This window comes from Pyxicephalus adspersus, chromosome 7, assembly GCF_032062135.1.
Source record: "Pyxicephalus adspersus chromosome 7, UCB_Pads_2.0, whole genome shotgun sequence".
Lineage (NCBI taxonomy): Eukaryota > Metazoa > Chordata > Amphibia > Anura > Pyxicephalidae > Pyxicephalus > Pyxicephalus adspersus.
The window spans coordinates 57,759,559-57,787,556 of NC_092864.1; the positions used below are offsets into that span (position 1 = coordinate 57,759,559).

The 27,998-nt window shown below is 36.9% G+C and overlaps 1 protein-coding gene across 1 annotated transcript; it reads right to left on the reverse strand.

Annotated features, from left to right (window-relative positions):
- LOC140335717 (ribosome biogenesis protein SLX9 homolog) lies at positions 1-27,495 on the reverse strand. Its single transcript, XM_072418610.1, has 4 exons — positions 27,420-27,495; positions 27,113-27,278; positions 8,588-8,659; positions 1-1,028 (listed from the first exon to the last, which is right to left on the reverse strand). Exons 1-4 carry the CDS (start codon positions 27,478-27,480, stop codon positions 899-901), a joined length of 429 nt encoding a protein of 142 aa, XP_072274711.1. The 5' UTR covers positions 27,481-27,495; the 3' UTR covers positions 1-898.
- Positions 27,496-27,998: the final 503 nt, after the last annotated feature.

Below are 27,998 nucleotides of genomic sequence, written 5' to 3' on the forward strand. Positions count from 1 at the left end.
TTTTTAAGGATCTTGTTTATTTTTAAGTCATTTTTTTTAACATATTGTGTTGTTTGCTCAAGTTGTCTATATATGTACAGTTTTCATCTAAAGTCTTCTGCTCAAAATACAATAAAAAAAAAATCAAACTGCACTATTAACGGCATATTGATATCATAATAAAGGTAATCTTGCACTTTCAGTACATCAATGTATAGGAGCATGCCTTTGCAATTTTTAAAAATCAGATCAAAATCTGTCACCTCACTGAGAAATCTAAATCAGTAAAGTATTAGAGTAATAGCACACAAACCCAGGAGCAGCCTACAGTGAGTAAGGAGCTTGAATTTTGTACACATCACACATAATTAACATGTCTATCAATACTTCTTTATCTAGCTGATAAACTATCTGATGACTCAAATTATGCTAATAGAAACATTGAAGTATCTGTTTGTAAAATGCAACCAAATAAGCTTTCAATTTTATACATATTTATTGCATCATTTCACCTAATTACAGCATGAATCACAATCTAAACCCCATTCTTGATAAAGCGGTATTTGGTATGTTAGCAAAAAAACAAAGCACAACCTTTGTAAACACTTCAAATCTTCACTTTTTCAACATTTTAGGGGATTCAGATATAAGGCAGGTGGACACAGATCCTATATCGTGTCATAAAACTCAAATACATGATTTAATATGATTTTTTTTTTTTTAAAAAAGCAACTGTTTTAACTACTGCCAGGTGTTTCTGTCCACACAGCCATAACCATGTGCCTGCACACTTGGCTGCAGTGTTAGCCCAATGTTGGTGCCAGGGTTTGTTCTTATATTCTGCTGCCATTTTCCTGAATTCCTTGAAACAGGCTATGTGTCAGCAGCTCTACCATGTGGGGTGCACTGGGTAACACCATCAGAGGTTAGGCAGAACTCCTTGCTCTGCTTTCATACGCTTTAGCAGGTGCGCGGACACTGCTGACAAGGGGTTAGCCTTGTAGGAAGGGTCCTTGATCAACTCCTGGACACGGGAAATCTCTTCTTCCCTGGAAAAAAACACACAGTTAAATTCATCAACATACCTTTCCAAAGATTTTATATTATATTTTAGGCACACAGATTTTAGTTTAGTGGTGCCTACACACCAACATAGTAGTTAGAAGGGTCCAGGTTAGTCCTCATTTTTTAGATAGCTATTTTACATAACCTAGGGTAAAAGTTTATGAGTTTGCAAGACCCCAATCCATTCCCTGCATTAAGGGAATTATTGAATTTAGGTTTGGAAGGAATTACAGACATGACAGGTCCTCTTCAGAAAAGTGAAAATTTAAGCTGTGAATCGAAATCAGTATGCTTATATACGCCTCAATGTTGGGGACTTGGATGGATTTTACTTAAAGAGATAACTTTCCAGAGGTGCACTGGTACGGCACTGTGGCTTCAAATGTATTTGAAAATGTGCTCAACTAAAGTTAGTTGGCTTTTTTTGCAGGACTCAAATATTTTAAATCTTTTAGCATATCATGGCTGTATTTACTTAATTTTGCTCTATGATGTTCTTCTTATCCTTGGGTATCACAGGTCATTGCTGGATGTGACTTCTAGTCATCAAACCTTCTAACTCCATACAGCGGACATTTGCAGATGGGTAAGCTTTAACTCTACGTATAGTTAAACCTTTTTTGTGGTTTTGAATAGAATAAATAAGGTTAAAAAACTCTGGTATGTTTTTCTGTCTGTGTACCATTTAGGAAAGAGAAAATCCTCTCCTAAAAAGTCTCCAGAACAGGTATCCTCATTGGAAGATTCCCTCTTGACCTAGGGAGAATGACAACATTTTTGATTTCCCTTCACTTTCTATCTTGACAATAATGGTCACAATGCAAAACAGAAGAATACATCTTCCTACAGAGGAATAAATTAAAAAAAATATTTTTTACCTGGTCATCTTGCCAGTATTGTACCTACTGTCCTCAGGTGACAATATTCACTCACATCACTGCATCAATGGAGGACCAACGTTGTCACTCTAGGCTGCTCCTCTCACAACAAACCTCTCACCTCTCCCTGTTGTCATTAGATAGGAATGTGCGGTTTTATAGTTCACAGCAGATAGCTATGAAAGAAAGATCAACCAATATTTTTCTGTATTGCCCAAGTACCTAAAAAAACTAATACAGCCACCACATATAAAAAACTGGTGGGCTGATCATTATATCCTAATCTTTTCTTCTAACCAAAATCAGTTTTTGCAATAGTAGATTTACTTTTTACAATTAATTTAAATAAACCCCTCTTCCTTATCCCTCTGTCTCCTCTATCATTTTTGATAGAGGGGTTCTGGGACTAACCAGCATTGTTTTGGTGATGGGGGACGGTGTGTGTGTGGTATAGTCCACTTGTTTGCCCCTTATTCTAGTAGTTAACTTGGTTGCACTTTTGAGTTTACCTAGCTCATTGTCTTTGCATGACTTGTAAATAAAAACACATTTAATGACACCCACACCCAAAAAAAATATTCAATGGCAAAAAGCATTTATTAGCTTTGAGGCCATTCCCTACCCTTTAATGGTATATATTAGGTGGGACATGACCCTTAAAAATACATTAGAGGGGTACCACAAGAGGGGTGTGTTTTTTCTTCTTTCTATCACTGCAGCATATATTATGTTACTTCATAATATAGGATTAATGGTAGACTATGCCAGTAAGTACTGTGAGAACAAATGTGACTGCCTAACTTTTCATTGCCAAATCATACTAAAATATATAACTTAATTTTGACATCATATTTTAAAGATTTACATGAGAAAACACAAAGAGAGAGAATGGTCTGAGCCTAGTGCAGAGGGAGTTAAACATACACAGCATTCCGTTACAGCTACACTCTGGCACTTCGGTTCTCCAGCCTTGGCAGTGGTGCCAACTCTCCCTGCACGTTGGCTGTTATGACTGAAAAGTGGCTACAGCTCCTTATGGACTAGAATCAAAATGTTAGTAAAAAATTAGAGTCCATCAGCCAAGGAAAACGATTTGTAATCCAAAGAAAACTGCAGGCAGACAAAGGTGATGTGAACCACGATATGTTTCATTTAAGAATGTTATCAAATCTTGATGAAGAAATTAGTAAAGAGGTCCTAGTATGTGACAGAAGGAGGGCTGCACGTCTGTTGTCTATGTACACAGACTACACCATGGAATGTAGTAGGAGGAAATAGCTGTGTATACCCAAATACCTGTTACAATTACTGTTGGTGGAAATATTTAGGAAAGACATCTTTATCATTCAGGCCTTATTATTTCTGTGCTTCTTACTACAAAATGCAACTTATAAACACCATAATCTCCACACCATAAAATGCATCTAAAGTACAGCAACTGTGCTCTCACTGGTGTCTAACCACACCTAATAAACATACATTTTGTGATAATTATCCTCAAGGCAAATTACTAAATCCTCATTTTCAGCTACAGAGAACTTCTAAGAATTAGGCCGCAAACACACGTGCAATAATAGTCGTTGGAAAGGATCTTCCACGATCCTCCAATGACTAGGACTGCACGCATGCATGAACGAGTGCTGTACATACAGCGCTGTTCTGCTATATGGAGGGGAGGTGGAGAGCGATGGAGCAGCACCCTGCTGTGCACTCTCTTACTTTCTTTGCATTAGGATCGTTAGTCATCCACCGTCCGTGGATCCGCCAGGAAGGTCGTTTGGACGATGGACGACTGGCGCTGTACACACACCAGATACTCCTCACCAATATCGTCCCTCAGCCTATCAGGCGAGAACCGTTGGACGTGTGTACATAGCTTAAGGAGGCTGAAAGTTTACACTCACTGAATATTAAATATGTTAGGTGGCCACTCAAACTATGCACACACATGTTTTGAAGTCTAAAGCAGTGGTCGTGAACCTTTTCAGACCCACCGACCACTAAATTTACCAGCTCCGGACCGCGCATGCATCATGATTCCAGAACCCGCCCACTTTCCCATTGCAGGTCTGAGCCTGCGATCTGTACCGTGGACATACTCTGCAGGTCTGGCCAGTACGCCCTCCCAGCGGGGTCCTTCTCCTGAGCCCACTTGGGGGTGCACTGGCCAGAGCCACTGACCACCAAAAACTTTCTCACGGACCACCGGTTAGCGACAGCTGGTTTAAAGGACATTGCACGATTGTACAAATAGGTTGTAAGGTCAATGACCAGCTGCAGATTTCCAATACAGAACATTATAGATGGCAACCGATTTGTTTAGAAAGAAATAAAAAATGAAGTTTAAAGATAATAGTCTTAAGGTACCTCATTAAATATATGGAAGGTGCCATTCAGTTTTATTAGACAAATGCACAAATAAGATCATAAAACGCACTGCTCTTACAGTTTGGTCAGGTTATCTATTTTTGTTTCCTGTCCTCGTACTCCCATAACGCAGTGATATTTGCCACAGTGGATAATTGCTAAACCTGACAGTTGTCACATGAGGGGGAGGATCTTTGGCCCTAGGGAAGCTTTACATCAGACCAAATTTTGTAGTTATATAGGAAATAATAGGGTAGCAGGAGATTACCTGCTATGAAGTCAGAATAGAATTTATCCCTGAGTAATATCCACACATTTCCAATCTCACATTCTCCTCATTTGTCTAGCAGCCAAGAGCACCATAGCTTGTAAACTGAATAACCAAACAAAAAAGACTGTAGATAATGAACAATGAAAAACAAAACTATTCACTATTTGCACCTGCCAAATTTGAAACCAGTAATGTTTCAGAATTATTTAATACCATAGAATATTAATGCTTTGTAATGTATTAGGGAATTATTCTTTTCACTGACTGTCAGTCTGTTATTTATAAACATGGCTCTTATATTTTATTTATTACAAATATTACTGGGAAATATTGAGATTAAACATGAACATAAGGTAGACAAAAGTAGGAGATAAGGCTACAATGTATACGTCTCCCACACTGTGTGTATGCGATATGAAACGATTTCCATTGCAGATAGAATGTCATCCCAAAATCTGCTGCTACATAGAGCAAAGATCACCTACTTACAGCTGCTAAGCGAGGAGAGTGGTAATTTAGCATGGGGATGTACAGGTAATATAGCACAACATAAAAATATGAGATATCAAAAAAAGGGGCACAATTTTCCATCACTGATCTGGCCTAAGCAATGCAGTGACAACATCTTGGTTTCAGAGCTTTCAGTCTACACATGTCATGACTATGTTATTCAGTGTAACTTGTATATGATTTTGTAAAGATCCATATGAACATAGCTTAAAATGCAATCCCCATCTTGCTACATTTTCTATGAACCATATTAGAACTGACACATTAAAATATAACCACAGCTCTTAGCCATATGTGGGATTTTCTTTTTTACCCTTTTCTCCAGTTGAAGAATAAAAATTCAATAAATAAATTTAGAATTACAAAAAAGACTTCACAATAACTTGGACAGGCAGCAAAAAGGCTTTCATTTGCCCTTATTTGGTGATTTCTAGCATACAATATGACTGGTTAGAGCACAATACTATTCCCTGTCTGTCTACGTCTCTATTGGTTTCCCACCGGTTCCACAGGAGGTTTCCAGGCTGGCAATAAATCCTAAAGCACGTCAGACGGCTGCCTGCCAGATGCTAACAGCTGATCCTGGGCTCTTGTTTGCCTCCGAAGGGACAAAATAAGTGATGATGTTCACAGCACACACATCTAGCCTTCAAATATTGTAACTTGGGGAAAACATGAAACAGAAATATTGTGGAACATTTGTATGTCTACACACAGCTATATAGCTGGATGACGCTCCTATATAATTTACCATCATTTGCCTGTTCACTCATTCCTGTGACCAAAAACACATTCTACTATCAGTAAAGAAGGTAATTACACTGATTACTGTATACAGCCATTAGTCTTAAAAACCTTTATAAACAGTAAAGCTGGAAAACAATTACATTGAGGCTTGAATACATAGAGATGCTAGAAAGGTTTTATAGCTGAAGAAGAACAATACTCTGGCGGGTAGGGGTCAGTGGACCAGTAAGTCTGCATTATTTTATTATCTTCCCAGATTTAGTTTTTGTACTCTTTAATAAAAAGAACAAAAAGCAAACATGGTCATCAACTGAACAGAAATAATATATACACAAACAAATAATTGGAAAATATTTTGAATGCTTTTTTTTGTGGATTTTTAAGTGAATATTTCATTCGTCCAAAGAAGAAAGCAATTATTGTTCTTTAACAGTTCCCCAAAACCCAGCCACATATGCTTACACTCCTTATGCTCCTCTTTTGCTTTATTCAGCCTTATCGAAGAAGGAAATCAGCTCTATTCAAAGATGGGTCAAACAACAGTGCTGTCACATGATCTTCCATAAGCAATGCAAGATAAGGAGAACAGTGGACGAGCAATAGTGACTGTGCTATTGGGGATCAAGATTTAGAGGGAACCTGTTAAACTACTACTAGACATTTTTGGATTTTAATGTAACCAAGAGGACAATCATATGATAAATACATTTGAACATGCTAGGAAATACACAGAGTTATAGTTCAAAATATTACTCTACACCTTCTATGAAAGGTTGTTTCGGCATGCTTTCTGAATTCTTCTAGCACCTAAATACATGAAGAATATCTTGCAGAATAGCCTACATTGGCTTGATCTTTGATCACCATCTCACTCATTTGGTCATTAAATGCTGCATAACATAGCAGACTTTGTGAATCAGCAGGGGAATACGTGTAGAATCTTACTTTGTATTTAGTCTAGGCTTTTGCTGGGAAATGTTGGCTGTCTGTTGAAACAATACAGCATGCTGTACACATATCTTAACAGAGTTATCACACTGCCCTGGTATTCATGGCATGTCTCATATACACAACTTATAAAAAGAGAATGAGGATGAAGTGATTCCTGTTTGTACTTGAGTGAAATATCAAGGGGAAAAGAATGATTCCATATTTGTTCCTTTTACATATATTATTTTTAATGATTGACACAGCACAAGAACAGCTGTGGTTTTGCTTAATAAATCATGTGGGAAGGTGGCCATGGCAGTCAGCTCAGCAGAAGTAAACTATATTATATGTGGTTACTGGATCTATCCTAATTGAACATTACAATAACATACAAACATTTGTATCATTTCTGTTAAGCAAAGGGACCAGACATGTTAATCAATATCATTATGTATTCAATCATTACTGACATGGGAAGGACAATGATTTTAGGTTAGTCTTATGGACCTAATTTAATGGCTTTAAAAAATATTTCATATCGGTTTTTTTCTTCATAATTAATCATTGTGTTTAAAAGAATGTTTGTGCCCAGCAACAAACATTCCTGCTGCCTTCTCATGTAAAAAGAGAAGAAGAGTCCTGTGATAGGCAGTGAACAGTGTGGAAATAATATATTTAATGGATCATCCTTAAACTGCAAGTACTAAACTCTGAGCACAGTTATGAAAACTTTCTAATATGCTGAAAACAAAATTACTTACAGGTGGCCTATACAGTGGTGATATAAGTATCCACATTACACGTACATTCACTGGCCTCAATATTAGATACACAATGCGAGTACTGGGTTGGAATTGCAGAGTTGCTGCAGATTTGTTGGGTGCACATCCATGACGTGGTCTCCCATTTTACCACATCCTAAATGTGCTCCATTGGGTTGAGATCTGGTGATTGTGGAAGCCATCTGAGTACAGCAAACTTGGTCATGTTAAAGGAAACCGTTTGAGATGATTTGGGCTTTGTGGCACTCTGATGGAAGTGTACAGCAGAAGATGGGTACACTGTGGTCATAGAAAAATGGACATATTCAGCAGCAATATTATTGAAGGCTGTGGCATTTAAATAATGTTTGAATAGTAATAAGTAGGCCAAGGTATGCCAAGTTGATATCCTCCACAGCGATAACCCACCAGCCTGAACTAATGATACAAAGCAGGAAAGATTCTGACCCTACCAGAATATTGGGGGTAAAATTAAGACTGGGAGAAAGTGGTGTTCTATCTTCCAGAGAAGTGCACAATATATTTTGATCTTGTGAGCAGAACAAGAATTCTTGTGTTTATTGCCTGTGTTGCCTGATATCAGCTACATTGATCTCAACAATCTCAGAGGACTAAAACACACCCTCTATGTTATTAAAAAGAGCAGAAGGTAGGAATCCTAAAGACTGATACTGGTTTAGTTGTTCTCATACAGTAGGGTAAGTAAATGGCATCATCCTAGAACAATAGGTGTGTTACTGGCACAATGACTAAGAAACAGGGGAAAAAAACTTAAAAAAATAATAATAGTAATGCAGTCACCACATCTTGAATGAATGGTAAGCTGCAATGTATTACGATTACGTCTCGATATGGTTAAACTTAAAAAAAAAATCTGATTTCCTGACTTGCCTGAGGTTCATCTATGAGACAGTTTCAATCAATAGTTTCAGAGTTTCCAGAAGTGTACATCTGTACAGAATTAAATTGAGCTACAAAGACAGGGAAGCATGTAGACACAGCAATTAGATATATGATGTAAATCTCCCCAATTAGCATAAATTCACGTACACACTTACATTATTTTTCGTTTCTGGGCAGGCCTCATTTTGCTGTAATCTGTTGGCTCAGGCTTCTTCTTCTTCACAGTGCTGAAAGGAGAACAGGAAAGAGTTTCAGTGGAATCAAGCTGCATTTACTTATTACCTGCACATGTTCTATCAGTCGGGATGATCCCTCTACAGCCTGCAGGTGTTCAAAAAGGTATCAAATAAAAAAAAAAAAAAATTACAGATTCCAGGAAGTACCATGTAAGCCTTGTGGCGATCAGAATATTTATTTAACAAATGTCTTCCCACACAATGTCTTCACAGATAACAGTCTACATTTTTCTAAAGACCCTTCAGAAAAAAAAAAGGGAATTTTTATTTGGCCACCAAGGATAATACCCAATTCATTGTTGCTTTGAACAAGGGTCCTTGATGGACATCACATAACCAACACACAACCTGATCTTTACTCCATAATATCCGACTTCCAGCATACAGATTTTCGTAGTAAGGCACAATGTAAATAGCACAGGCATTGGCCTCTTCAAGACATCAAGTCTGCCCTTATGGATATGCATGGCGGTAGAGATTGCATACTCACAGCTCTCACGCATGTGCACTGTGGCTGTATATGAGGCTTCATTGTGAGCATTGAGCAATAAATGAATATATACCACTGAAACCATGCGACACATTGATCTTTGCCATGTATCCTGCCCCCAGAGAACACCTTACTGCTATGCCAGTAGTACAATGCTCCTCTAGTACATCAAGCTTTCTATTCAGTTTACCTCGGAAGAGTATGTGCATTAAGCAATTTAAATATTGTTTGCAGTATATGTGGATTAACCATTTTGGTGATCAGTGTACAGTGTATGTGCATTACCTTTCAGTAATCGGCCATTACAGAATGCCTCTCAACCACCTAGTCTAGGCTTAAATACAAGAACCCCATATTCCCCCTATTATATACAGACACTTCTTTCATGCACAAACTTTGAGTTTTGGGTGAAGTGTTTATGGGGTTAGGACTCTGTCTGGTTTCTTCTGCGGTCTGTGCCCCCATTTGGGAAAATGTATTCACTTAATTTATCCTGAAGACTAAAGCTGCGTACACACTTGCAATTTTTGTCGTTGGAAAGAATCTTTCATGATCCTTTCCAACGACAAGGGGCTGCACGATGCATGAACGGTGCTGTGATATGCATGGCGGTAGAGATTGCATACTCACAGCTCTCACGCATGTGCACTGTGGCTGTATATGAGGCTTCATTGTGAGCATTGAGCAATAAATAAATATATACCACTGAAACCATGGGACACATTGATCTGTGCCATGTATCCTGCCCCCAGAGAACACCTTACTGCTATGCCAGTAGTACAATGCTCCTCTAGTACACTGAGCTTTCTATTCAGTTTTACCTCGTAAGAGTATGTGCATTAAGCAATTTAAATATTGTTTGCAGTATATGTGGATTAACCATTTTGGTGATCAGTGTACAGTGTATGTGCATTAACCTTTCAGTAATCAGCCATTACAGAATGCCTCTCAACCACCTAGACTAGGCTTAAATACAAGAACCCCATAATTACCTGTGTTACACACACTTCCCCCTATTATATACAGACACTTCTTTCATGCACAAACTTTGAGTTTTGGGTGAAGTGTTTATGGGGATAGGACCCTGTCTGGTTTCTTCTGCAGTCTGTGCCCCCATTTGGGAAAATGTATTCACTTAATTTATCCTGAAGACTAAAGTAAGAGTTAAAATAAGGGGATACCTAATTTTATCATCATTTTCTTTACTTCTGAATTTATTACACTATTACAAAGTGATAGTATCGGGAATCTCCCCAATCAGTCTAGATTAATGGGACAGGTTAATAAAAAGTTTCCTCCCACATTCAAAATGTAACGAAATGTTTTGGTTTCGTTATGAGAAATGTAAAGGTAGTACTGACTTCCCAAAGAGATTTTTCCAATAACAATCAAGATCTCCTCCTGACATTCACTAATCCTGATGTTATCCTATCTACCAGTGTTGGTGCATAGTGGCAGCTCTGAAAACTTGTGTGTCTTTACCTTTTAAACACATCATGTCTCCTTTTAAGATTTGTTGAAATTGCTGTTAAATTTTTACTGCCTGAGAGCATAGCTAAATAAAAAACAATTACATCCAATAGGGGCTGCAACTGCAAAAAAGACAGGATTTAATAAAATTATTTAACACTGAATTTTGACTATGGGTCAACTGGTGGAAAACAGTTTATTTGTATAACAAAAAGAGAAGCATTAACGTGAACAGTTTTTGCCAAGTGACAGTCTAAATGGCTATTTACAATTAACTCGAGATACTGGTGATGTGGTGTGGTGTGGTGTGGGTGTGTGTAAATGGCATTAAAATATAGTATTTTGCAGTTTAACAGGGTAAAAAAAAAAAAAGAAGCTGATTGCTCACTGTTGATAAATGATACTGTTATTCAGTTTAACACATGTGTTCTGACATGCCACACATCTGGTTAGAACATTTCATTTAATGGTAGTAATGACTGCCAACACAAATACACACATTGAAAGTGCTGATGGTTTAGGGGATAAATATATATCATTTAGATGCAGTGTTTATGTTCACTTGTTTTTCTGTAATCAACAGACATTTCCTGAAGTTAAACGGTGCTCCTAATTTCCGTGTAGATTTTAGACTGTAAAATCTTATTCCCTCAGAAAGTAAAGGGAAAGAAGACATGTTCTTCTGATGCTTCTGATTTTGTGACTGTCATGTTTAATGGACTTACTTTTCATGCGCTTTTTGCTGGTATACCCAGTGGCCTCAATTAAAAATTCCCAGTTGTGGCGAGACAGAATTATATAAGTAATCTATATAAGGTCAAGAATAAACCCTTCATGTCTTGACAGCACTTTCTAAAAGTGTCTGATAGGTGGAAACAATCTAGTTAGTCTAACGATATGTACGCGTTAGATTTTTGTCGTTGGAAAGGATCTTTCTTTTTCTTTTTTTAATTTAATTTTACTAGACAAGAAGTGGGGGAAAAACTAAAACAGACAAAAGTTCATAGCAGATAACACTTACCTACGTGACTTTTTTATTAGAAAATGTTAGCCTTAGTCTTGGATAACCTTTGATAACCAGTCAGGAAGTAAAAGGAGTATCTCCTATAGAGCAGACTGTGGTGAAACCTAGCAAGAGTTCTTATTAAAATAATTAGCAGGGGGAAAAAAGTATTAAACATGTCAAAGTTTTTCTCAGTAAATATATTTACTGGCTATTGACATGAAATTTATACCATATGTTGGTAACAACCCAAGTAATGCACACATACAAAGAAATCACAACAAATAAGTCCCTAAATAAAGTCATGTGTAATAAAGCAACATGGCACAGTGAATAAGTATTGAACACGCTTACCAAAATTTTTTTAATATTTTGTAGAAAAGCCTTTGTTGGTAATAACAGCTTCAAGATGCCTCCTGTATGAAGGAACTAGTTGCATGGAATGCTGAGGTCTTTAAATCCTGAAGGTTCCCAGGGCCTCTTCTATGAACTCTGATCCTTCGTTCTTTCTATAGATTTTCAATCGGATTCAAGTCGGCTGATTAAATGGGCCATTCTAGAAGCTTTATTTTGTTTCTCTGAAACCAATTTGGAGTTTCCTTATTTGTGTGTTTAGGATCATTTCCTTGCTGAAATGTCTACCCTTATATCATTTTCAGCATTCTGGTAGATGGCAGAAGTGCTGAAAAAAAAAATGATGCTCACACCTCCATGGCGTGTACACGGACATCCAAAGAGTTTAATTTTTGTCACATCTGACCAGATTATATTCTCCCAGTATTTCACTGGTTTGTTCACATGTTGTGCAACAAACATTAAAAAAGCTTCATGTTTTTTCTTCAGCAGTGGAGACTGTTAAAGTGCCATGCCTGTTGAGTGCTTTACTTATTGTCTTTGTCCTATTGTCTGTAAAACAACTGTAATTGCTTATTCCAGGTGTTTGCGAAGCTCTCCATGAGTGTTCCTGGGTCTTGAACAACTCTTCTGATTATTATTTTGACTTCTGTCACAAATCTTGCAAAGAGCACCTGGCCGGTTGAGGGTGAAATGATATTCTTCCCATTTCCGTATTATGGTCCCCAATGGTGCTCAATGAAACATTCAGAAGCGTAGAAATGTCTGGAACCAATGCCATCAGTATCTTTTGCAATAATAACTTTGAGAAGGTATTGAGAGAGCTCTTTGCCTTTACCCATCATGAGATGATTCTTGGGTGATACTTTGATAAAAAGAAACCTTTTTATAGGCCATCCAGCTAATAATAATTTGCACTGATAGGGGCAGGATTATTTTCTAAACACTAACAGGTTTCAGCAGGTTTCTTGGCTTTCCATGACTTTTTTCACCTCCTTTTCTTCATTTGATCAATATTTATTCCCTGTGCCATTCCACTTTATTACACATAACATCATTTTTTGTATGTATTTGTTTTGAATTCTTTGTATGTGTGGATTATGCGTATTGGTATTAACAACTGGAGTAAATTTCATGTCAATAGCCCCATTAGAAATATACATGCAGTCCTTGAGTTACAAACATCCAACTTACATACAACTCACACTTGCAAAGCTATAGCACCCAATTCATCAGCCAGGAAACAAAGGCTGCTGTACTTTAGAAAAAGATGTCCACTTGCCAATTAAGTTTTCAAGTAATAGCAACACACATTGCTTGATATAAATAGTATAAAACAGAAAAAACGAAATAAAACAAATATTTCATAAAACTTTCCATAATTCCCCCAAAAATGGCATATATATATATATATATATATATATATATATATATATATATATATATATATATACACACACACACACACACACACACATACATACACATGCTACTTTAAACACAGAATTGTGTTTTAATATAATACTGCCTTGAGGTGTCCTGCGTGCTATCCAAAAGTATATTTCTTATATGTTATCCTAAAACATGGGCAACTAAAGGTTCATACATACTAGATTTTTTAAACAAAATTTGTGATCATGTCAGGCAAAAACCTAGTGTTAACCCAAGTTCCCGCCCAACTTTGTAAAGGTCATTGGTGATCTGCCATATTGAATTACTAATGACTGTCCACTAAAGACAGCTATTGTTATACTATTGTATAACAAAGAACCTCAATTTCTCAGATTTTACCTTCTAACTCATTCTAAATAGAACAAAACAGGATGCTCAGTAAAGTGCTGAGCAGCTGTATGTACAGCCATCATACCTGCCATCCAAAATGATGGGGTGACACTATTTAGAACTGTGTCTTCTAAGCATTACCCATACTGCCTCAGGATGTGAAGTTTAAGGTCTTCGAGAACAAATCATAATTGATGTACAATAATGTGTGTCTACATTTACTTGGATTAGCAAATGTGTGCCTGTTTATGAATAGGTTGTTTAGACTAAATGTTTTTAAGCGTTAATTATTATTTGCCATCTCAGCAGAACAACTCATGGGGAATTTTCCTTCTGAATAATAACGTTAAGGTGCAGCTGTGTGCCCCAATGATTACATACTGCCGGAAAAGGGAAAAACTGATCAAAATAAGGTGGGATGGGGAAAGGACATAGCACAGGTCAATCTCTTGCATATTTTTCAAGTGTCAAGGAGCAATTAAAATACACCTGAGAGTTTGTCTCCACTATAACAACCAAGTAACACACGACAAGGAAAACACTATAGAGGGCTCACCTAACTGTGTAAAACCGCCTGAGATTAACTTCAGTCTAAATACAGACTGTACAAGAAGGCATATATCTAAATTACATTGTTCATCATGTTTTTTATACTACCCAGTGTTCTTCCCAGGCCCGTTTAGTTGGGGGCACCTTCTGACACTTATAGTAACCACTAGGCTGTTTTGGGGTAATTACTTAAGAGTTTAGACAGAGTACAGGGGCTGACACCCACCTACAACTTTTGGGGAACACGGCTACCTTATAAGCATATATTTATTGAATATGTTAACTTATTACTCATACATTGCTTGACTTGTAGGCCCCAATTTGTCTGTGCCCTGGATAAAACAAATATATCTATTAGTACCAAGAGATGTCTTACAATTACACATCCATTATCATTAATTTTACTGGATTCCCACCTGCTGTCATTGTCCTCAGTAGATCTTTACTAGTCTTTCCTCTGCCAAAGGAAGATGCAAGATTGTACAGACTATGGTGCAATTTCGGCACATACGTTTAAGTACATAAACAAAGTTTTTGTAAAAAGTATCCATGTAATTGTAAATATATATATTTACAGGTTCTTCTTCTAGTGTATTTACGTATGCCACACTACAATTAGATAAGTTGCTTAACGACCATTGCAGACTTTCATAGTACAAGTAGCTCAGAATCATGAAACATCACACACCAAGTATACACTTTCTTAGTTTAAGGTCCTTTGATATGTTAGATCTGTTTTAATTTAAAAAAAAAAAAACAAAAGCTTGTACAAATGAATGTTTTGACATTTTAAGCCTTTGTATACAAGTCATAATAGACTTAAGCATAATCACGATGGAGAGTACATATAAATATTTGGGGATAGAATAATATGGCTGCCTACATGCACTATTAACAAAATACATATAAAATAAGGTATTCAAAATTGATATAACTGGCTGCCCTATTAACCAACAGTGAGGCAAATGAGGCAGAAGGACAAGTTGTTGACTGAATTTGGTATTTGTACTATGGAGCTAACACTTCTGTCTTGTTTCAAGGTTACAGGAATATGTCACATGACAGGTCAAGTATTTTAATGCACAGGATACGGTATAGTAACACGGATGTGGTAGAAAGGTTATAATATTATCATGTATTAGTTACTGGTATTAGCCATTACCCAAATAACCCAGGATTACTACCTTCTTTAACTAGATTGTGGTTTGAATGTACATTGCATTTATGTGAGTTTGCTGAGTTTCTCAATAACATCTTCTTCCACCTAAGTAATCATGGTAAAAAAAAAAATAAAAAAAACAGCCTTTTTCTGCTATTTCAATTAGATTGCTAATTGATTGCTTTTGCTAATTTAAGGCCTATGCAGCCTCTTTTTGAACATGGCTGTAAAATGTAATGCATCATCTAAATACTACTGTTTTTATCATACAAGGAAATCGTCTGAATTATTATGGACCGCTCTACAATTTTTTTAACCCAGTTTTTATTACATTTTCTGAAAAGAGAACATCGCAACAGAAAAAAAAGTTTATGTATCAAAAAAGGAAGTAGAAAGAAAAAGATAAAGAACATTCTGAAAAAAAAATTGGAATAAAAAGGCTGCTCTATGTTATTTGGTTAAAGTTGTTTTTTTTTTAAATCATCTGCCCTTTGCTTTTATTTTACTAAAAAAGTTTTGGTTTATAGAAAGAAGAATGAAAACATGACAAAAGAGAAGACGCTTCTGGTGAGACTTTACTAGGAAGGCTTTGCCCCTATACATTTTCTGAATGTCCATAAGTGGATCTTTTGTTTTATGGTTCTTATTTGGGATCATACGCAGTGGGTGTCTGCCCTGGTTTTGACTGCATATACAAAAGATCCCCTTATTTAATTACACATAGCACTGCCATGACGTATTATAAATCATGTCTCTCCATAGAGGCCCACTCCACTGTGGCTACACTTCTTTTCTGAATGGGTAGAGACGCTGGGCTTCCAGCAGGGACTAATCTTTTATTAATAACCCTTACAAATGGCTCAAGGATTTCTAGTCCTTCCACACATCAATTCTAATCTCTTCAAATAAACACTTCTGTTGAAATGTTTATAGATTATCATTGTCAGATATGAGCCAAGGGAGAAAAATGCTGCTATTGTCATAGAGCAATTAAAATTATAATCCTAGGGAGTTAATATCAGCAAATAACCTAACCGAATGCTGGGACAGTGTCATTTTTAAATTGGTAGGGATTGAAAGCAAATTAATTAACGTGGGTTTTTAAGCAGTCTACAAAAATACAGATGGGAAAAATAAACATTCTTTCTTACGGCATTCCTACCAACTATTGCATTGTCCTAATTTATATACATATATATATATATACACACACACACACACACACACACACACATAGACAGTGTTTTTTTCAGCCCCTTATATACACAAGTTTGGCTCCACTTTTGCCTATGGAACTGTTGCAATTCTTAACAATACTGTGGGTGGGCTGTGGCATTTAAATGATGCTTAACAAATACCAAACAGGCCAAAAGTGTGTCAAGAAAATATCCCCCACATTATTGCGCAACCATAAGCTTGAACCGTTGTTACAGGGCAGATGGCTACATGCTTTCATGTTGCTGATGCCAAATGCCATCCTTACCATTTAAATATCACAGCAGAATGAAAACTCCTCAGACCGGGCAATGTTTTTCCAATCTTCTCTTGTCCAATTTTGATGAGTGTTCACCTACTGCTGTAGCCCATCTACTTAAGGTTCCACATGTTGTATGTTCAGAGATGCTCTTCAGCATACCTCAGTTGTAACAAGTGGTTATCTGTCTAGATATTCTTCTCCGATGTCTGTCATCAACAAGACATTTTGGCCCAGAGAACCACCGATCATCAACATTTTATCTTTCTCTGAACATTCTCTGTAAACCCTGGAAATAGCCATGTGTGAACATCCTAGAAGACTAACAGTTTCTAAAATATTTAGTCAAGCCTCCCTGGCTCAAGCAACCAAGCCAGATTCAAAGTCACTTAAATCATCTTTCTTACCCATTCTGATGCCTAGGAACTTCATAAATTGCGAACTTCAACAGGTTGTCTTGACAAGGTCTACTTCCATAGAATTAGAGTATTATCAGAGTAAACTTCTTTATGGCCGATTTATTTATGGCTGATTTAGGTCAATAAACCCTGCTTTAGGCAGAAATATGTTGTGCAGTACCTTTGTGACCCTACATTTGTGGTGAAGCTTGCCCAACAGTGTTAACTTACCAATGACCTTTACACAACTCAGAGGGATGAACTTAATATTTAAGTTACACTCACAAACATATATATATATATATATATATATATGTGTATGTATGTATATAGCCTGTGTTTGCTTCTGTCCCAACTTTTATTGCCCCAGTTGATGCAAACCTGAGCTCCCTTAATGGTCTGATAGTCCTATAGACAGATGACCAATTGCCGTATCACCCTGGACTGTTTACATGCAAAGGTAATAAAAGCTCTCCTGTGGCACTTCCATGCTTTCCCTACTCCCCTGGCATGCATTATATTTTTTATGTAATTTCCAGAACCATGGAACATCGGGTCACAGAGAATTATTTTGGCCACCTTTTTTTGCTGTCATTATTGTCAGTGATTATTTAGTGTTAAATACTGTACATTCTTATCTCAGTTTACAGCATAATTATATACACAATTTGTTTGGTTGTGCTTACATTTGTTAATACTTGCAGCTGACAGCACAAACACATGCCCAAAGCTCCCTCAGCTCACATGAAACCATTCCACTGACAATAAGCAGAGTGTAGGAGGTTATAAATAAAGAAAATCTCCCTTATTACTGTTTTAGCTGCTTTTATTGCAAAATCTGCACAAGGCACATGCTGGGTGTATACAACAGTGGATAGTCTACCCAAGAAGGAAACTGCTGAGTCTGGGGGTGTTTTAGAAAGGGGCTGGAAAATTAGAGAATAGATTGCTCAGTGTGAAAAGTACAGATTGCTGAAAAGCTGTTGCCAATTGTAAAACTTACACGAAGAATTTGAAAATATTTCAGTTATAAGCAGTTTTCTGAAATGGTTATTGTTATGGCCCACTTTTTGTTTTAAATCTTAACTATGGACAATGATGCAAAGTACAATGCTTAACAAGTACAATGATGCAAAGTGTAGTACGATTATCATCATGTCACTGCATTGCATCACTGAGGATCACCTAATGCTGAGAGAAAAGTAAAACAATTTATGGATAAAGTATTAAAAGTAAAGAAAATTGTCAGGGGACCTCTAAAGGTTATGGAGGATTTGGGCTTTAAAGGGAACCTATTAGATAATTTAGACACCTTATTAGGCATAGCTGTTACAGCTTTGTCTTCTATCCGGAACTAGAGACTAATCATCTTAAAAAAACTTCTTTTATTCAGAGTATGCAAATAATGTTTAATGACCATTTAGTCATATCTGCATTAGCTGTGGACCGAAAGAAGCTTAAAAAAATGTACATTCAAAAATTAAAATGCAAATACTTTACATTGTATTCATTACTGGGCCTGAAGTCAACATTTCAGGTTAAGCCCATTGGAAATTTTGTAAGTAGACACTTCAGGCTAGGATTTCACTTTGTTCCATAGGACATTACCAGAAGGGGGGCTCAAGCCATGCTTAGCCGTGCCTAGTCCATGCGGGAAGAACCTAAAATTTTAATCTCTATTTGGTAATTGATTTAGAAATGGGTCCAGGTAATGTAAGCAGACCCTTCATTGTGGGTGGAAGTTCAACTTTAAATACACATAATTTGAGATTTCCATTGCAAATACAGGATTCTTCTTGTTAGACCCCCGATTCCTTTTGTTATTGCTCACATGTTTTTGTGAAAACTGTGGTGAGTTAGACTTATATTATGAATGAAAAATCACTTTGGGCCAACCTATTTGCTTTTAATCCATGTCAACTAATGGAACGATGGGTCTCAAATGGCCTATTGTGGACACAAAATCAGCCTATAAAAGATCATTGCTGAAAATACACAAAAATACATGTGATTTCAGCCTTACAATGCACCTGTTCCCAGACTATGGACATTTATGTACTTACAAACTTTTAAAAAGTTGTAAAGCTGTTTTAAAACAATCACGTCTTGGCCATGCCAGTGGATTTTAGTGTGACGTTATTCACGCAAAGGTTCTTCAATGATCACAACAAAACACTTGATTTGGGTTTATTCAGTTTCTAAAGGCTTATAATCACCCGCTGGTTGTTTACATTTGAGGGAAGGGAACCTAGCAAGATTTGTTCTTATAAATAAAAAAAAAAAAAAAAAAAAAAATACAAATGTGAACTTAAAATGTAGTAGTGCCCTGACTGCTTGTTCAAATACAATTTCATTGTGCATACTACGGACCCTTTTTGCATACATTTTGTAATTAAAAAATCTGTAGATATGGATGATTATGGATATCTTACAAATTTTTAAAAGTTTATGATGAAAAAAAATCTGCTGGTGTGCAACAGAATTACCCCTAAATGTTCTACCTTACATTAAAATGCATCCTCACACATGAAGTTATGCCTAATGGTTTTGTTAATGGATGACACGACTGCAAAAATGACTAACTTTTTGAAGCTGGGGCTGGATGCAACTTAAAAAATTCTGGCCAACTAGAGCTGCTTTCAAAAGCGCTGATAAGCAAGCAGTCCAGACAGGGAGTCTGTTTTTGCAGGTAACGTAAAACACCTTTCATATATAGAATGGTTTCCAGCAATAAAAAAAAGGGTAAATACAACAGCAAACTAATCAAACAGCACAACAGGATGAACAAAATGCTGCAACATTTATTCATCCTTTCTAACAATTATTCCATTAAAAGTTATGTGAACTCCATCCAGCAAATTACATTAAGTAAAGCTTGACGGCATGATTGCAAGAATGTAAGTGCTGTTCCTGCCAGAGCATGCTAGTGTAATTGCTTTGTAACTGCAAGGTTTTAAACGTGATAATGGCACCTCCAAAATAAAGACTTCATTGTCCAAAAAATGTCTTAAGATTTGTATAGTCAAAGAAAACATTTATATGGGGAAATTAAAATAAGTGGGTAGCATTTCATTCGCCTGGAATACCTATTCTTTTCCGGCACCCTACTTGCCTACAGCACACATTATGTTGTTACTTGAAGAAGAGATGCGTGACGACATTTATCTCAAGACCAGCGCAGACAGAGCTCCCCTGCTGCAATTTCAATGGTCAATGTGAGCATTTAAGAAATTAAGCCCTTAAACTGAGTACCAAACATCGGTTTAGGCTAATTAAAAGCAGTTACAATAAACGTGACTATCAAACAGACAGGCATGCTTTCCATGCTGCTATAATCTATCTTCAATATTTTCAGCCTCTTCTGCATGCATGAAAATGCCATTATTTAGACAGATCGACATACTCAATCGAAGAAGCCTTTTTGGGCGAAACGCGTCAGGTACAAAGACAAACTGGGAAAAATGTTTTTAGTGACCAGGTGTGATTTTACTAACACAAGTCAAATACAAATCAAAGCTTTTACTTTACATGTTAGATGGTTTATGGATTACCTAGGTTGCATATGAAGGGAAAAAAAAAAAAGAATTGTAACATTGTCTGCCCACAATTGAGGGTGGTGCGAGTCACATGACATATAACATCTTCTGACAATTTCCTATAAGGCAGATACTTATACAATTTTTATTCAAAAGATCTTACTATTTTACCTTGCAGACTAGATCATTTTAATCAGTGGTGACCAATTTTCCTGATGTACAGGGCCTGAAGAGATGGTCAGAGACTGCAAACACACTATAAGAATTGTTAGAGACTGGGAACATTAAATTTCAGGATACAAGACAGTTTAAGATTCCTGGAGGTCAGTGCTTTATCAGTACTTCTACACTTAAGCACCCTACAAGCCCTCTTTACATTTTTTGTGCCATATTCAATATATTTTTTTCTAAGATTCATAATAAAAGATCAAAGGAGAAAGACAATCATAAGAAAGGAAAAGAAATGGACAGTGCAAACAAATGAGAAATCATGAAAGAAAGAATTCAAGCTATTCCAGCTAAAAAATAAGTTGGCTTGAGTAGGATCCATTCCCGAGCACATTATATTGCATTGCAGGCGTTTGTGTGTGTTGACTTGCAGCATGTTGAATTAGGTAGCTCTTTTAAAATGACAATTCCTCTAAAAATAGGTGTTGTGTGCATCTTTGTGGGTAGCTACTAAAAACCTGAGCAGCACTTTGTGGATTGTTCACATGGAAAAAGCATGACCTATTTTTAGAATACTTTAAAGGTTTTTATATTCATAGGGAAACATTTTTCACAGACTAGTACAAAATGCCAGTTTGCACCAGACGGCGAGTTACTAAACAGCATTACTTAAGTAAATATAAATCCTAAATCATAGGATTAATGACCAAAAAATCTCTTAATTCCATACAGCGATTGATGTGCGTTTAAACAAAAAAAGAATAAATCAATAAAAAAAAAAAAAAAATCTAGGAATGAGATTCTTTAGACGTCACTGTAGAATTTAATCCTTCTTTCCTACAATATCACATCTGTCCACTATCCATCACGAAGATGAGATGAACAGCGATGCTTTGACTCCAGCTGAAACATTTACAATGAGATTATACGGCATACCATCAGTGAAAATGTAAACTGTAGTATTAGAATTTAGGTGAGGGAAGTAGATGGTTTGGGATTAACTAGTATACTGCTATGAAATGATTCTCATATTTAAGGAAGGTCACTAAATCTCACCCAATTAAAAAGCAATCACTTTCAATTAACACATTCCTAGCATTTTTATGAATAAATGACCTGAAGTATCAATTTTCTTGGCCGCCCTGCATGTCCTTGGATGTTTGTAATTTGCCAAAATAGTGTTCAGTGTCTTGAGCTAGGTTAATATGGTGGACCACACAAGGCCTACAGTGGTTGAGGGTTGAAAAAAAATTCCTTTCTGTGAAAAATATCAAAATGCTATATATTAATTAATGACCAATAATGTTTATGGAAGCTGAACATGGCCTATCTAACAATTTCCTTGATTTACTACTAAAATAAGTTAAAATGTCTACTTGTCAAATTTTTCTATGAATACAATGCTGATTGCTTGCTTAATGAGGCAGCCAACACACACCAGAAATTTTGGGACTGCCACTGCATGGCTGGAATTACTACTACGGTAGGAACTCTATCGCCAATGCTTTAAATGAATTTACAGGCATTACCTGTATGTGCCCCCAAGCGTCATTTTTTTTCTCTCTAAAGAATATCTCTACATGTTTATTTATTACAGAAAGAAGAAAAAGTAAAAAAGAACCTGACCTGGCTTTTATGCTCCAACCTAAAACTTTAAAAGCAAGGTAAGATGTAGTGACCGAACGTCACCACACGCCTAGGAATTCAGAAGATGTACTGTAAATTTCATAATCTGGTCAAAAACTTTATTAGTCTTTGTAACTTTAGGAAATGTAGAAACGTTTGCTGTAAAGGCTACCATATACAGATATCGGTCATCCATGTATGGAGCACAAACTGTCCTGGTAGCCTGGTGTAGCAATGAATAGGACACTTGGCCATTTGGACAAATGACAATGTGCAGACAATGCTGCACATCCTAATCTCTGTAAATTTTCTGTTGAACCATAAAGAATTCTAGGACTGCTTTCTAACAAACACTTAAATGCCCACTCCTTAAAATGGTATTTAATATGGAAGAAAAGGTGTACTTGTTTGGACTAAAGATTATTTGTATATAGGTCCAACTGTAGCCACATGTTAAGAAAAGCCATCTCTAAAAGAGGTTAAGTAGTCTCTGACTTCTATAACATAGTTATGAGAGTTACTTAGTAGTAATAGTAATGATGATAACCATGATGCCTTTAAGTAGAAAATAAATGAAGTCTATATGACAGAACAGAAGTGTAAATTGAAAACAGAGCTTTAACCAAATAATATTTCCTATAAAGTCTAGGTGCCGTACAATGACACATATTTCAATTTAAAGGCATAATTATGGTTAAGAAGTCATAAACCAAAAATATTATAAGGAAACAAATATTTAGCTATTTCAAAACAGAAAAGCATCTCCTACAGCTTTCAACCTTTTAAAGTATTTTACAGGATTGCTGCATATCTCAGACAGTTTCACAACTATTTTGTGGTTCCAGTGAGTCAGCCAAAAGTTCTGAAATCAGTCATCCAGATACAGACACATCATAAAACGGTTTAGCAAGGAAAATGAAGGATCCAGGTATCATCAGAAAAAGAACAGAAACGGTTTCCATAAGAGCATCTGGAAACTATTGCTTCTCAGGGAATACCAATCACTTGAGAAGAACATTGTCACCACACCCTTGGAAACGCTCCTCAAGGCTATTAATTCTACAGTCTGACAATACATATCTAGCTGGATCTAACTAGCACTTTCTGTGATATTCATTGGGTCTATTTTTTACATTTATATTGGACTGGAGAAACTAATTTATGTGCCAGATTACAAAAAAGCAATAAATTATAAGCAATGCCATGTACCACCAACCTGTGCTGCCATTCTCTATGCAGATAAAGCGTACCTAAACTCCGAATTTTTACTTTACATAAAAGGATAGACAAATCTGAGCATAGGCAAGCAAGAATTATTGGCAGTGCAGAGCCTCCCGGGATACCTATGTCACAAATCCAGGGAGGCCTTTTACTACTCCTTCTGCTCATGCCCGGGCATCTTGGGCATGCGCAGAAGGAGCCCTTCTCACGCCTGCAAAGTGCGAGATTGGGTGACGTAGGAGGAAGAACAAGGTAAAAAAGAGGGGAGAAGATGGTGTAGCCTGGCACTCCCTCTGTGCTGGGCCAACAGGGCAGGCAGATACCAGGAAGACGCGGGAGCTAATGGAGGAAACCTCTCGACGCACAGACTGATCTGCGGGATTGAAGGCAAGAGTGATTTTATTGTTTTGGGTTTACTGATTTCTTCACCTGTCTAATTCTCTTAAAACTGGTACACACGGTCTCTTAAGAACTGGTTCCTGCATATTACTCTGACCTAACCATTTGATAACTAAACAGAAGGCAAAAAAAAAAATAAATCCCAATTGAGCTTGACTAGTCTAAGGGGTTCATACAAACAAAAAAATTAGATATAACCTGTTCCTGGATGGAGGTCTCTGAAAAGTATTGCAGATATGGTTAAGAGTTAGGTGCGACTAGGTCATTAACACACACATACACACACACTATATATAGGATTATATACACACAAACAAACCAAAACACTGGAGACAATCCAAATCTGTTGGTGGTAACCAACAGCAAAAACCTTTCATTATACTGCCAGCTCATATGTTTATTTATCATTTGATGACAGGAATGATTTTCAGATTTTACATATTTCATGTAGGATGCAGATCAAACTTTCATAGTTTGCATATTTGCCATATTTAGACTGTCATGTGCCTAACATTTGGTCAATATGATCTTGCAGAGGTTTCTTTTATTTATGTGATGATTGAACTTGATAGAGTACAAGTTAAAGTTACCTAGCTTGAAAGATAAGATACCAAAGATGCCTTCTATTCTCTGCTTTTGTAACCAAAAAGTATTACATGTGCCACCCTCTGGGTTAGTTTTTTCTTGTGTTTCCACAGTGCAAGTTTTTTCTGCTTTCAGTACATCATTAAACCCATAAATTGCTGTAAAAACTGAGTTCTTCCTGCTGCGCATAATCCGTACAGTGCCTACACTGCTCTAAAGCTTTTTAATGTAAGTAGTCCGCTACACAGACGTCAAAATAAGGTTTTTTTTAGTGTTCAAAATTCTGTAGTGCAGCAGCCAATTCAAATATAAAGCAATTTAATCAGCTTAAAAATCAACTGTTTGAAAATGTGACATTGTGAAAACCATGGCCACACTGTGCTGAAGTTGGGAAGTAACAGTTAAGCACAGCCACTATGATTGTAATGGATTGGACAAGTTATGAATCAACACAACAACTTCAATGATTGAGGTAAAGTACCAAAATAAGTCAGAAAACGACAGAGACGACTTTCAATGACAGAGGGCTTTGGGTTGGTATTAGCTGTTACAATTAGTTTTAGGACACATTATTTTCTGATAATTTGTGCACTCACTTTTACATTGTCCCCCACCATGACCATTCCAAGAATAAATAAGGTTCTTTAATTTAAGCAGTCAGAACCTCAACAAGAGCTGTATTGTGTGGCATGGAAAAACTATGCATTTTTAAGTAAACTGAAGCAACAAAGACACATTTTTCAACTTTAAGAGAGGTAGTGTTTATGTGCAAGTTCTGCACTAAAGACATAGAAATACACAGACAAACTCATCAATTTGTGATGCCTGCTGTAGGCTCCTTGGTGTCTGAAATAAGACAAGCCGGGTGTTTTTATTTTGTTTCACAATCTTTACTTGTTTGATATTACTCTGTTGCCTTCTTTTTTTTTTCCTTTCTTTAATAATTTGTCCTTTTTTTGTAATCCTCAAATGTTTTCAATAAATTCTTGTTACATAAAAAGACAAGTCTAATACACAAACATACAAAATACACAAATATCTGAAGTAAGAATTTTCTAACAGTAAAAAATGAAATTCAATCCTCAATTGCAAATTTGAGGGTGACCTCAGAGTTACACAGCACAGTACTTCATAAGTACACTTCAATAACTCTGTAAAATACCCTTTGGAATATGGCCATGGATTACAAAGAACTTTAGGGTAACAAATGAGGGTTTTGGCTTCAGTACAGTAAAGTTGCAGTGTTTGCTAGATAGATTTATGAGCTTAATAATTATTTTCAATGTTGCCAAATATTCAACAACCTTAATATTTCCACTGAATGGAAGTGCTGAGCCGCCTGGGACAACTACATCATCGCATCCCGGGAGGCTCCGGCTGCTCCTTCTGCGCATGCCTGAGATCGGGCAGTCTTTTCTTTAATAGGAGGAAACCAATGCTGATCTCACGTGCGCTCCCCCCACCCCCATCATACGATCTCGCCTGCAAAATCAGGTGACATGCGAAGAACAGAGAAGGAGTCTGAAGACGATGGCGCTGTGCTTGTTGCTGGCCTGACCTTGGGCTTTTCCTGACTTTAACTTCCTGTAATCTTTGCACCTCACTCTATGTGTACCTGCACAAATGTGTCCAATAACTACAACCTAGTTTATCCACCTGTAAATTTCAACATTCCTTGTAGGGTGCTCCGAATGTTGTGCTGGGGTTCCGAGCCTTGACCTATTTTAAGACTCACATTACTCTACGCTATAATACAACCAGGACAAGCTTTCTGTCGTCTGTGTTACATTGTCAGAGGAATACTCTGCCTTCTCAGAACCCTAAACTTCAGAAAAGGCATACATTTTTATATAGCAAAAGTTCTGGAAATGGCCCAACCGGGCCAAAGAAGGATACTGGAACAACGCGGGACCGATTTGAAAACAAAAAACCTCCTAATGGATCCATGGATCTTCAGGATTACAGGCAAATGTGTTTTTACTTTAGTTCTGCTTTAAATCTTTGTTACATCTTCTAGTGGTAAATTAATTCTCTCAGGGCAGATTTCCTGATGCTGACAACTGTAGACTTTGCTTGTATAAGGTTTGCCAAAATGGCCACTTTGAATCTCAGCTATTAGACAGGGACAGAGCTGGTCACCTTTTCCCAGAATGGGCCTAAGCAAGGACCTTTATGGCAGTATCACCAAATACGATTTGAATTAAAGCCACAAATTTTATTTGGTACTTACTCTTTCGGCTGCTTCCTTGGTGCTCTAGGCTTACGAGCAGTAGTAGTGAGTTCAGAGAGCTCTGGCAGGGCATCCACAAGTGGCTGCATATCTCCAACTACAGGTGTAGCCTTTCTCTTTGCTTGAGCCTTTTTGGCCAGCTGAGCCAGCTTCAATGCCTCGATTTCTATAATATAACAATAAGGATAATCGTCAAACATGGCATTTCAGATTACGAAGTTAAAGACACAAAACAAATTTATAAATAACAAAAAACAAGAACCTTACAGAATCAAAACATTGAAATTACATTTAATCATGAAGCTACTTAAGCACCTCTGCACTAGACGATATCTATACACCGCAAACCTGGAATGGATTTCTTGCATTTCAATCCTGGACCAGATCCATTGCAGGTTTAGTAGTCTATCTTCTCTAGCCTTGGAGAACTTTAATAAATTAGGCCCAGTGTATTTATTCATCAGTGCACAGTATTTTCTAAGCTAATACTAAAAGAAAATCAGTTGCTGGTTGAGTCCTTAGCAGCGTAAACTGTGAGTAACCGGAATTTTAGAACTATAATGCATCAGATCTGTCTAATGCGGGTGAAGTAAGAGTCACAGGTCTTTACTCATAGACCGCAGAATCAGCATGTATATGCAGTTATGAGTAAACAAGTCTGCCGGGTGTACAAAGGTTACAAATTTATAAAGCTAAACTTGGATATAAAAAGATACAAATAATGCAGATCTGTAATCAATATATCACTACACTGACAAGAATCAAAGAGTGAGTGCTGTGCTGCTTATCCTTTTACTGTCCATTCATAGGCTGGGGCAGGTTTAGCATGAACTTCATTTGGAAGAAGTGAATTGAATGATGCTGGTCAGATTGAGAACATCTGGGG